The sequence below is a fragment of the Andrographis paniculata genome, unplaced genomic scaffold, assembly GCF_009805555.1.
Source record: "Andrographis paniculata isolate CXL003 unplaced genomic scaffold, ASM980555v1 Contig60END, whole genome shotgun sequence".
In the NCBI taxonomy this organism is placed as follows: domain Eukaryota; kingdom Viridiplantae; phylum Streptophyta; class Magnoliopsida; order Lamiales; family Acanthaceae; genus Andrographis; species Andrographis paniculata.
Window position 1 is genome coordinate 3,187,630 of NW_026137596.1, and position 13,596 is coordinate 3,201,225.

The 13,596-nt window shown below is 27.9% G+C and overlaps 1 protein-coding gene across 1 annotated transcript; it reads right to left on the reverse strand.

Moving 5' to 3' along the window:
* Positions 1-893: 893 nt before the first annotated feature.
* LOC127259297 (5-epi-aristolochene synthase-like) lies at positions 894-4,838 on the reverse strand. The gene is made up of 6 exons (XM_051286528.1): positions 4,510-4,838; positions 3,244-3,729; positions 2,299-2,698; positions 1,994-2,221; positions 1,498-1,906; positions 894-1,427 (listed from the first exon to the last, which is right to left on the reverse strand). The coding sequence occupies exons 1-6, from the start codon at positions 4,598-4,600 to the stop codon at positions 1,101-1,103; spliced, it is 1,941 nt and encodes a 646-aa protein (XP_051142485.1). The 5' UTR covers positions 4,601-4,838; the 3' UTR covers positions 894-1,100.
* Positions 4,839-13,596: the final 8,758 nt, after the last annotated feature.

Genomic DNA, 13,596 nt, shown 5'->3' on the forward strand with positions numbered 1-13,596 from the left:
AAAACCCTCTATTAATTTTGCAGATCTGAATTCTACTATGCGGAGGAATAAGGTTAGATCTAATTTACTTTATTTTTATCTCAATTATTTTAACACGGTAGATTCTGAATTTAGGGTGCAATTTTTTATAAGTTCCAACATTTGGCCTCCAACCCACCTTGTATATCAATAATTCATTTGGTAGGTATTGTAGAATACTGCAAGCAACCGTGTCATTGATTTATAAAAATAAAAATAGAACTAATACTTAGGGGTGTATTCATAATTTTAGTGATAATTAATATTATTTTATTTTAATTTTTATGGTGGGTCAATTGACTCACTTTGCTTAAGACTGCATCCGCCCATGACTACATTTGTTCCTTTTGGGTATGTTCTAGGTAAAATTTGATCAAATTTAATAACTTGAGGGTGTTTTGCGCACATTTTATTATAATATATATCTGTAAAATACTAATTTATTTTAATCGCCATGCAAATGTTAAATAAGTTAAATAAAAAGTTTATTAGTGAATATAAGAAGTTATAAATATTCATATAATACTCACGAAACTCTCTTTATCTAATGCAAAAAAATTTAATACGTGTTAGCATTGAAATGTTGTCATTTCTCATTTTTATCAATTACAAAACAATTATTTTTTAATTTAGTAATTGTACTGCCTATTTAACATAATAAATACCTTTTCAACTCACGCTATATCATTACTTTTATATTAAACAATATTAATAGAGGTATTTTAGTTGTTTTCACTACAATCAATTATAATACTAATATTAAAAATTATACGTACAAGAAGTAAACGATAACCTTAGACCGGAACAAATGGAGTATTTTTTTCATAAAATATTTATCAAATATTATTTGATATCAAATGCAAATAAAATTTTCCCAAACCAAACCAAAAAAAATGCACACATGAAATATGTCGTATTTGATTGATACACGATGGCGATGATGATTGAGTTTTGAGTTTGAGTCCCAAGAAGAAAAGAAAAGAAAAGAAAGGAAAGGAATTACACTAAAGGACAAACAAATTAAACATTAAATACTAAAACAAGGCACACAGACAGAGACACGCTATGCATCAATTAATTAATTAATTATGGGAGGGGGGTGGAGGTGGGGGTGGGGGTAGGGGTTGGAAAAAGAGATCTGCCACGTCACGACTGAGCCCCTTTTCCGGGTTGGAAAGTCCATCCGCACCTTTATGGTAGTTCACGAACGCATTCCGCGCGTAGTTGACCCCCGGCTTCATGACCCCCCTAACCCCCCCACTCGACAGACACGTCCACTCCCAGTTCATCGCCATCCACGCGTCCTCCGCCAGCCAATTCAGCTTCGCCACCGCCTCCTCCTTCGTCACCTGATACTCCCTCATGTAGCAGTCTATCGACGTGTACGGCTCCCCCGCCCTGTGCTCCCGCTGCACCACCAAACTCAAATTCAAATTCAAACTCAAACTCAAATCCAAATTCAAATTCAAATTCACTTACGGTGTAGGTGGCGAAGTCGTTCATGTACCGGGTGTAGAGACCCGTGGCCTCCAATCCGGGCGGGCCGCTCATGACCCATTTGAAGTGATCCTCGTTGGCATTCTCCATCCCCATGACGTAAGCAGCGACGGTTCCATGGTTGCCGGAATCGTACAGTCCGTCCATGGTGACCTTCAGAAACGTAGGCGTCTCTTCCCCCACGTACCAGCTGTTCCTCTTCTGATAAAAATCTGAAAGCTTTCTAAACGCTTCCCGACCATACTCCACCGCATCGTATCCCCTTCTTACATGCTCCGATTTCACCACTCTATCCACGTCATCAAAAGTACTCCAAATTGCCCTAAGCGTCGCTCGCATGTAATCTGGAAGTTGCAGCCCTTCATCGTTGTCAAGTTTCGAAATATCCCACCTAACCCCAATCCAAAGATTCTTTATTTCATCGATACATAATTAAATACTAGATTAGACAGAGAATATTCTTTTGAGTAGTACTCACGTTGGATTTCGCATCATCTGGTGCAACTTTTTAGCTTCGTCAGCTGTGGCGTAATTGTCGAAGGTATCGTTCATGAGGATGATGAGTAATAAGCCTTTGGCGCCGCACATTCTGGAGAAGGAATCGCGGGAGACGAGGTTGCCTGCACCCCATAGATACCCTTCCACAGGCCTGTCTCTGAAGTAACCTAATTTTGCCCAGCTCGCGATGTCCAAACCCTTCCACCACCTGATTTGTTTTATGTCAATTAATTTCGACATTTATGTAATACCAATTCAGTAATGGCGGTCGGTAGATAGACTTACTCGATGATTTGATTGATCTCTTGTTTGTGGAGGTTCTGCAAGGAGTTGAAATCCAGCCTGGCGAACCTGGCGAGGAGTTCGTTCTTGGATGGCTGCTTGTCGTAGATGGGGATGTAATGACGTGTCTCTAATCTAGGAAGTGTCCGGTGGGTGGGCTTGTCTAGAGCCAGCGCCACCTTGTCTCTAAGACTAGGATGCCATGATCCGCCATTGCCGCCGCCGCCGTGCTGCTGCAGAGCCTGTTTTAAATGTCGGATTGCGAAAACCCTAGCGTCCTCTAAAATGTGGTCCTGACGAAACCTCACGTGGGTTGCTTCGTACAGACTCACCAAACCCTCCACGTCCTTTCCTAGACCTTCCTTGAATGTCCCGTCGCTATTCTTAAATTTCTCGAAAACACCTGCAAACCAATTTCATTAATTAATTAATTAGGATTAATTGAATTGGTCCAATTAGACCAACTCCATAAGTCTCCAATTATAGAGAAATTTTCCATAATTGGAACAAAATTGCTCCAATCGAAATTATTCTTTCCTCTATTTAAAGAATCCTCCATATTCAGAGTTACAAATTTGGAGTATAAATTTTTTTTTTCTTTTTTTCTTTTGGTCCTTTAATTTTTTTTATTTTTATATATTTAGTATTTTAATCTTTTTTTTATATATTTTGTATTATTTTATTAATTATGAATTAGATATAATTATTCATATTACAATTTTTTAAAATAAATGAACATTATATTAGACACAAAATATTTTCAAAATTAATATTTAAATAAATAAATATTATGTAATTGTTTAAAAATAAAGAATATACGTAGAATATTTTCTTAAAGAAAAAATAAAGTGAATTAGAGTGGAGTTAAAATTTAGAGAAAAATTTAAAACGAAAATTTGATAAAAATAGAAAATTTGATTGGAAATGGTGTTAGAAAGATAGACTTACTTGAAGGAACCTTGAAGCCATGCAGCCTGAACAATCGGAAATGGAGAGCAGTAGTGAAGAGATCGAGATCGTGATGATGATGACGATGAGGTAAGAAGTAGTAGTCGAAGATGGATCCAATCTGGTCCTGAATTTCTTCCTCAAAGTAATATGCGACTCCGAGGCGGGTGAGGGTGTCGATGAGGATCATCTTGTCTTCTGGTTTGGCAGCCTTGTCGACCACCATTGCCCTAACCTCCTCCTTCATTGCATCCAGTTCTTCATCGTAGACCTCGACCTGGTTGTCTGGAGAAAGCAAAACATTACCCCACATGTCAATGGAGTGGGGCTTCGACTGCCTCTCTTCTTCTTCTTCTTCTTCGTCTATCTGTACTTGTGCAGCTTCAACTCCCCGCGAAATAGCCCAACTGGTGGATGGTAATAAGTATGGCTTCTTCGTGCAGCTTCTGAACCTCAAACAATGTCGATGATTTTGACGTTGTTGATCTGATATCATTATTTGTCTGAATTAGTTCATTATATCATCTCTATCTTGTTTAATATATCCCTAATTTTTTTTTAAAAAAAATGTAGAATTTCTCATTTGGCTTAAAAGAGTGAATGCAACTTCACCTATTATCAATTGGTTTTAGGTTAAAAGTTCAAATTCCTTTTTAACATTATATAACAGAATAAAAAATAGCAAAACCTGACACGACATGAATTAAATGGGTTTGGGTCAAGAATTTCAACCCGATAATATGTACGGGTTGACACGATGGCAAAAACTGATTCGACATGAATCCAACACGAAGTAAATGAGTCTGGGTCAAGAATTTCAATCCGATAATATATACGGGTTGACATGAACCCAATACGATGATAAACGGGTCAGGTTAGGGTCAAGGCTCTCAACTTGAATCCGACACAACAACTATCTAATTTAGTGTGCGTACACGTTACATTAGAAACAACAAAAACTAACATAACACAACAATGTGACAAAAAATAATTGAATTTAAATTAAAGATTTCAGCTTAATTATGTATACGGATCAATACAATTCAATATGAACTCGAACACGATAATAAACGGGTCGAATTAGAGTTGAATCATTTAACCCGTTTAAAGTATTCAATCCGATACAACTCGTTGCCAGCTCTATAGACAGTGTTTAAGTCCGGATCCTTTCTTAACACATATTTACGAGATCATACTAACTTAATTACAAACTACTTAATTCCTATATATATATATATATGTATTTATGTATTAGTGTAATGTTACCTGGAGCTGATTTGGAGCGGCGGCGACAGGCGGCGGCCATGGGAGGAGTGGAAGCAGCTGCTATCGGAGGAGACACAAAAATAGAAGCCATATATATATATAAATATATATATATATGGAGGAATGAAGACGACGACTATATATGCTTATAATCTCACAGTATATGTGTAAGTATTAATGCGGTCGGGTATCGAACGCAAGACCTCGTCGGATCCATATTTATAGAGGTGCGTAATAATGAGATTTGCCTATTTTTGCCCCGCCTGAAATAATGTTGAGATTAATTTGGGTAAGGACTGAGGAAGAGTAGACGAGACCAGAGAAGACAAAGACAAGAGTACCTGATCGATCTGCATCTGGGAGTATTACTTAATTATTACTCGTATAATACTTATATAATTTTTTTAAGTAGTCGTATGGTCAGTGTTGACTGATCAGTAATACTACTATTATAAACAGTATAAGTTAAAATGATTAATTTATATTTAATGTGGAACAGATAATTAATCATATGTTGTGATCCGACTTTTAAGGGACCAATAAAAAATTTTATTTCCAAATATAAATAATAATTGATGTGAATGATTACGCATGGCCAATGGATGGGTCACTTCAAATTTTTTATATTAGCTAGGTACGGGTGTGTTTTCCCATTTATATTTTAAATTTAAACCGTTGTAGTATTATATACTTTTTCAGTCTAGACAACAAAGTATTTATATTTTCATTTTAGTTTGTCTCATATATTTTTTTTTAAGTAATTATATTATTTATGTAACATTACAAATAATTTACAACTTACAATATATTACTCAAATAATATTACTTTTATATCACACATACTAATAAGGATATTTTAGTCATTTCTATTTTCTTCATACTAAATCTCAATATAATATTCCCTCCGTCCCAAACAAGGTGCAATATTTACTTTTGGCACGAGTTTTTAGGTGGGTAGTATTAGGTAGAATAATTTAGAAATTAGGTGATGTGATGGAGAGAGAAATATATATTTTATTTTTTTATTTGGATGATGTGAGGGGATAAAGTGTGGGATAGAAATTAAGTACTCCCTCTGTCCACACACAAAGTATACATTTACTTTTGGCGCGGTGTTTAAGGAATAATAGTATTTTAATTATAGAGGATAGTTGAAAGTAGTGTAATGTCATTTTTGCCCTTACTTTTTGATGTAAAAATAATGATGTGATGTAAAGTAAGGGTATTTGTGAAAAAAGTGAGGTATTTAATGAAATGTTTACTTTGTAATTGGACGTCCCAAAATAGAAACATGTATACTATCTAGTTGGATAGAGTATAATTAATTATTTCATATTTTGGAAATATTGCAGGGTGTTTGGAACATACCAAAAAGAAAATATTGCAGGGTGTTTGGGACGAAGGAAGTACTAATATTTTTAAAGCTACGTACAAAAAGCAAATAAATACTTAGTTATGGGATGGACAGAGTATAATGATTTGAAATAAAATATTGATTTAATTTTTTTTTTTTGATATATTTTTATGAAAATATGATGAATAGTTTTAGTTTGAATTTAAAATGATAAAAAAAATAATAATTTTTTTTATATTTTCAAAAGAATAATATTAATCCAACAGTAAAACATTCTTAAAAATCCCCACAAACACAACCAAGAAAATGATAGAAAATATCTACAACCGTAATTTTACTTTTCTAAAAATAAAATAAAATAATGACTATAAGTATGAATATTAATTCTCAGCACAAATTCACACACTACACAACAAACATGGTAATAACAAATTGCGTTGTCCAAAAAATACTGCACTTGGGGATGTGGATTCGATTCGAACCAAACTGAAACCTTGAATTTTGATGATTTTTTATTTATAATAATTAAAATTGAAACGAAATTAAAATTTTACAAAATCAAACCAAACAAACCGAATCTATATTTATATACTCCGTACGTCATGTAAAATATCAGGGCGGCATGAATATTAAAAAAAATGGATAAATATAATTTTATATTCATTTATAATAAAGAACAAATTGTAATTTAAAATATAAAAAGAAAAAAAAATTAATGAAAAAAAAATTGGGCATAAGTTTGAATAAGAATGGGAGAATTAATATATTGCTTAAATATATGATCAAATACAAACACTCAAAAGTAATATTGTATATATTATTTATTAATATATCATTTTTATTTTTTTAAAAGTTCAATTTTTTCGATTAATAAAAATAAAAATAAATAAGAATCATATTGGAATCAAAATCAAAATTTATAAACTCGATTTTGAATCGAACCGAACCAATTGATCAAATAATAAAAACAAAAAAACCTGTCCAACAAGATTTTTCTCGACACAATTATTATTCTCTTAAAAAAAATTAGAATCCAACATAAAATATTATTTTTATATTATATATAATGAATGTCAGTATACCTGGTAAAATATATAATGTCATTTTTTAATTTTTTTAAACAAAAATAGAAATATATATAAATATTTGAAGTATTCATCACTCCTACATAAATATGATAAAAAAAAATAAAAAAAAAAAATTGTGACATAATTCTTAGTATATATAATATTTACTATTTCCTCCGTCCAATTTCTATTGTGCTAAAGTACGGTTTTTTAGGTTATTATTTTTTTGTTATGAATTGACAAATTTGCTCATAATTATATGGTAGAGATTAAAAGTAATAAATGAATAAATTGTAAAAATATAAAATTTGTGTTTAAAAAAAAAATAAAACAATAGTTATTGGACGTCCCAAATAAAAAAGTAGGATATTAGTTTATGGACGGAGGGAGTATAATTTATTCTTTCATTAAAATTAATAATTCAATACAAAAATATATTTTATTACTAAATACTAAACAAACATACCCATCAATTTTCATTAAAATATATTCTTTTCTAGAAAAAAAAAGTATGTTTGTTTTATCATTTTAGTTTATTTACAAATATATATTTATACCATCTTTATTAAAAAAATCTCATTCTATTATTTAAATTTATATTTACTATTTGTCATGTATGTATACACTATTACAACTTATGGAACCTTATATATAATTTAACTTCAATATATTTAATCAAAAAATTAAATTACCAAATCTATTGTAAAACTTCAAATTTTCTCCTACAAAAAATATTAAAATATTATTTTAAAATTTTTTGTTAAATTTTTTTTAATAAATTTGTAAAAGAGAGAAGGAATAAATTTTGTACTCCCTCCGTCTCATTTGTATCTATCCGTTAACTTTTTACACAAAATTTTAGAAATATTAATATTATATTAGGATGTAGTAAAAATAAAATAAAAAAACTTAACTACCCTTATTAGTAATGTATGATATAAAAGTAATGACGTTTGTGTAATATATTGTAAATTAGACGGGTATATGTAATGTTAAGTATATAGTATAGTTACTGGAAAAAAAATTGATACTTCCTCTGTCCCATTGAAAAGTTGTCATTTTCTATTTTCGTCTGTCTCAAAACAAGGTTACCATTTCCTAATTTAGTAATTGTACTACCTACCTAACACAATAAATACCCTTTCAACTTACACTATATTACACAAATGTCATTACTTTTATATTACACAATAGTAATATGGGCATTTTCGTCTTTTTCACTATAACTCATTATAATACTAATATTAAAAAATTTACGTGCAAAAGTAAACGAGACGGAGAGAATATTTAGTTACGAGATCGATCAAAATATAAATAAATAAATAAATAAATAATTAGAAATATACGAATGGGCCTGACACAATGATAATTGGGGGATACAATACAAAAGTGATACTTTATTTGTGGAAAAGATTATCTAAATAAAATAAAATAAAATACAAAAATGATACAATTTCATTACGGTTGTTGCAGTACAACCTGTCGAATCTACCGACAAAAACCCATTTTCTTAACTGATTTGATTTGATTTGATTTGATTTTAATTTTAAAATATACTCCTAAAATACAATAGACAGTTATTTCGCCTTCCCATTTTTAAAAAATAGTGTCAATGCTGTCATTACAATACAGTATTATTTCTACTACCTATTTTACCTTTCATTTAATATCAACCGTTGATTTGAATTTAATTCACGATGGATGCTAATTGAACGGTTCAGATCTCTTGATGTATGTATACATAGTATAGGATGTGATCCGATTTTGAAGCTGGTCAAATTCACGATCAGGAAAAAGATATATATATATATATAAATTATAATTTCTGTAAATTAATTATATATAGAAAGTTTGTGATTAATTAAATATTACCTCTATAATTCAAAAGTATTCCTATATTTTTCAGGGGAGGTTTAATGTGACAGTATATTTGGTATAGACAATGAAGTAGTAGAAAATTAAATTAAGAGAGAAAATTCAACATATAATTAATTTTTTTTATTTTTCTGCTTGATAAAATAAAAAATTTACTTTAAAATATAATAAAGATGTGTCAAGGGGCAAAAGAATTAATAACAAAATTATATTGAATCGAATATGTTTTAGCAAATAAATATTCATCTATTTAGTTAGTACTTTTTTATTTATTTTATTCGACTAGTAATTTAAATACAATATTTTATGAAATAAAATAATTTTCATTATAACAAAAATTATAAAAATTAAATAATAATAAAAAAGAACTTTGTAGAATGAACAAATTTATTTTTATAAAAAAAAAAACTATAAAAATTAAATAGAAAAAAAAAACTTTCAATTGTGTATTTGTTTTGTAAGATAATTTGAATATGTACTTTTTATGTAAAATATAGAGAATTGTTAGAAATATAAAAATAATAAATGTACGTGTGTGATATATTAATATTTTTGAAAAAATATATAATTTTTTTTTTAAAAAAAAAGAACAGATCTCTCCAATATTCTATATGTGATATATTAATATTTTTGAAAAAGCAATTGAGATATATATCAAATATTATTATCATGTGTAGTTATCATAGTCAATATTACTTTTAATATTCATATTCTTATTTTTTATTCTCGACAAAAAAAAAATGCATTACTTTTATTAATAAGTCATTAATAAATATCTTGATCGTGTATTTAAATTATTAAAATATTTTGATATTACAAAAAAAAAAAAAAAACTTTTTATTCTTATTAAAAAAAAAAAAAAAAAAAAAAAGTATTTTAGAGCACAGACCAAACAAACCCATTGTCTTATTAATTGTGCATTTGGGTACATAGAATTAGAAGAAAATGATAATAAATAATACAATTATAGGTGATTTTTTGGTACATAGAATTAGAAGAAAATGATATTAAATAATACAATTATAAGTGATTTTTTTTTTATTTGATAAAATAAAAAATTCAATTGTCAGATACGATATAATTTAGATAAATCAATATATAGAAGATGGTGTATTAAGTCTCATGAGACTGAAGAAAATAAAGTGAATATTAATCCGTGTTTTTGTTTGATAGTTTGAAATTTAGATTGAGATTTGAATAGTAAAAAATTTGAATTGAAATAATCGTATGATATGATATAAATAAGTATTGATACGATGTTTTGAATGTAAATTGATTTTTAGTATAATATAAAAAAAATATATAGATATTTAATTTGATATTTTTAGAGGAAAAATTGTGTGAACATTGAAAATCTTCCAAAATCCTCCAAACAAACATACTATTAAGAGAATGCAATGAATTAATTATATATTTTTAAAAACAAATCAATATAGATGAAATTTTCAAAGAAATTGGCTCACGCAATAGATGGATTGATTTTTATTTTTTTTTATATGTGGTATGAAAAATTGTATCAAAAACATAAAATATATTATTTTTAAATTGAATATTTGATTTTTTGTAATAAGTATTTAATTTTTTTTATTTGTTTACTTTTGTAAAAAAAAAAAAGTGTATTTTTTATTATTATTTTTTGGGAATCGAAATTGAAAAATAGTGATAAGAGAATAGAATGATTGATAATTTGTTTAATTGGTGGGTTTTTTTTTTTTTTTTTCGAAAAATAATTAGCATGTGATATTTTGTTTGAAAAATATTACTTTTTATAGAATATTGAAAAAATTGAATAGTAAAAAAATAAATAAATTGCAACAAGACTCGAAAGTGTCAAAGGTTTGAACTTATAATTTGACGGTCACAAGTCCACTTCCTACCATCAGATTATTCTTAATATGATATATTGTTACTTTTTGTTCTCTATTGTGTGTACCAAACACATTGTAAATAAATTTATTCTCATTCTTAGTACTTTTCACTTAAGGGTGTAGCCATTTAGCTTTATATATAAAGTAATTGTATATGTAATTATATATTTGTTTTATCTTGCAAAATGTCAAATCACGACTTAATTTCTTTTATTACTTTTAAAATTTTATAAAAATCAACAAACTCTATCTAAATAGGGCTCGTGGTTTCCTGTAAAATATAATATTTTTTCTGTCTAATAAGAAAAATATCATTTTATGTTTTTGTTAGTTTCAAAACAAGAGTTTCGTTTTTTAATTTAATTATTATATTACCTACTTAACATAATAATTACACTTACAATTTAAAATAATTATACAAATATCATTACTTTTATATTACACAATACCAATTGTTGTCATTTTTATTACAAAGCAATATAATAATATTAAAAAATTTGTCTGCAAAAATTTTTTTTTACTCCGAATGAAATATTTTATTTAATAAAATATGTATATTCAAATTATTATTCAACTAAAAAAATAAAACTAATATTAAAAATAAGGGTAAACTGTTTTTTAGTCCCGTAGTAATTGAATCCCCTTATCATTTTAGTCCCGTAAATAAAGTCTGTCGCAAATTAGTCCCATAAGTGAAAAAATTTCGTTGTTTTAGTCCTCCGGCGCCAGAAATGCCCGCGTGGCTTGCCGGAGGCCACGTGTCCGCCAGGTCAGCAACACTTGGCGGACACGTGAATTTTATTTTATTTTTTAAATTTTTTAAAAAAATTATTTTAATTTTATTTGCCTTTTTTAATTTTTTTATTTGGTCAAATTGAAAAAAAAAATAAAATCCACGTGTCCGCTAGGTGTCGCTGACCTGGCGGACACGTGGCTTCCGGCGAGCCATGTGGGCCTCTCCGGCACTGGAGAACTAAAACAACGAAAATTTTTCACTTATGGGACTAGTTTACGACATGCTCCACTTACGGGACTAAAATGATAAAATGGTCCAGTTACGACACTAAAAAAACAGTTTACCCTAAAACTAAAGAATGTGATTGATTATAATTTTAAAAATACTTGATCCACATAGTTGTTAATACATACTCCCTCCGTTTCACTTCTCATGTCCACATTTCCATTTTCGTCCGTCCCACTTATTTTATCACTTTTCTTTTGTTGAAAATAATTATACACTTTAATCTTATTTTAAAATTTTTAATTTATAATTTTTTAAATTTTAATTATAGTAATTAGTTATTTTAATCTTATTCTATAATTATTTTTACTAATATATTTTTAATTATTTACTAATTATACCCTAAATTTCTGTGTCTACAGTAACGAACAAAATATCCGGGATGGAGGGAGTATATATTTTATTTGTCCATAACAAATTATACAAATTTTATTTTAATGAGTCTCCTAATAAATGAAATTTCTTTTATTAGGGTAAACTGTTTTTTTAGTCTCGTAATTGGACCACTTTATCACTTTAATCTCGTAAGTGGTGCATGTCCCAAACTAATCCCATAAGTGAAAAATTTTAGTTGTTTTAGTCCGCCGGATGACTAAAACATCAAAAAAAAAAATCACTTATGGGATTAATTTGCGACATACTCCACTTACGGGATTAAAATGATAAGCGGTCCAGTTACGGAACTTAAAAAAAAAACAGTTTACTCTTTTTATTATTATTTTAGTTCTTTTCATAATAAATGGTGCATATATATATCTAATAAAAATTATTAGTTCAAAATATATTTAACAGTTGTAAATCAATTCAATTAACTTTATAACATATAATATAATATGTTACGTAAGATCAACTTAAATCTCATTTATTGTTCTCTCTCATCTTTAAACTTTTAACATTTTTTATAAAATTAATTAATATTTTTATTTATTTATTTGTATTATATAAATTTTTAGGAAAAAGTGCATATTTATTTATTTATTTTTGGATGACATGGTGAAATAAAATGTGTGATAGAGATTAAATATATTTAATTTTATTTTTTATTTTAGAAATATTATAAGATATTTAAAACATATCAAAAAGAAAATATTACATAATATTTAGTACATAAAATTTTATTTAAGTTATAATTTAAATCATAACACCAATTTAAAATAAAAACCAAACAATCCCAAAATCCCCAACTAGCTTTGTAATGACAAAATTAAATACATAAACAAATAGTAAACAAATCATTTCACATAATTTATTGCTATAAATAATACTCCAATTGTCATAAATAAATCTGTATAACAAATTAGGTATATGCAACTCATCAAATCCAATCATTATTGAAGCTTGTTAACTAAACTAAATGGTCAATTGAATACAAACAAGCTTATTGCAATCATTGAGCAACTTCAAATAATGTTTCTTTTTATGAATTTGGAAAAAATTTAGTTTGGATTTGGTATGAAAATAATGCTTGATGGAATATTTCGTGAGAGAAAAAAAAAATGCAGAGTCCAAATAATAAAATTTAGAAAAATATTTTGCTAAAGAAACATATTCGTGTGTATTGTAAAATGCAAGCGTGTGTTCTTTTTGCAAAAATGATAATATAATTCTTATGTCTCGTTGAAAGATTGTTATTTTTTATTTTTATTTATTCCAAAACAAGATTACCATTTTTAAATTTAATAATTGTACTGCATATTTAGCATAATAAATATCATTTTAATTTAAAATATATTACACAAATGTCATTATTTTTATATTACTCAATACTAATAGGGATATCTTTGTCTTTTTTATTCCAACTCAATATAATATTAATATTCAAACATCTACGTATAAAAAGTAAACGACAACCTTTTTTAATAGGACGGAGGAAATATATATTTTTTTAAAAATTAATATATT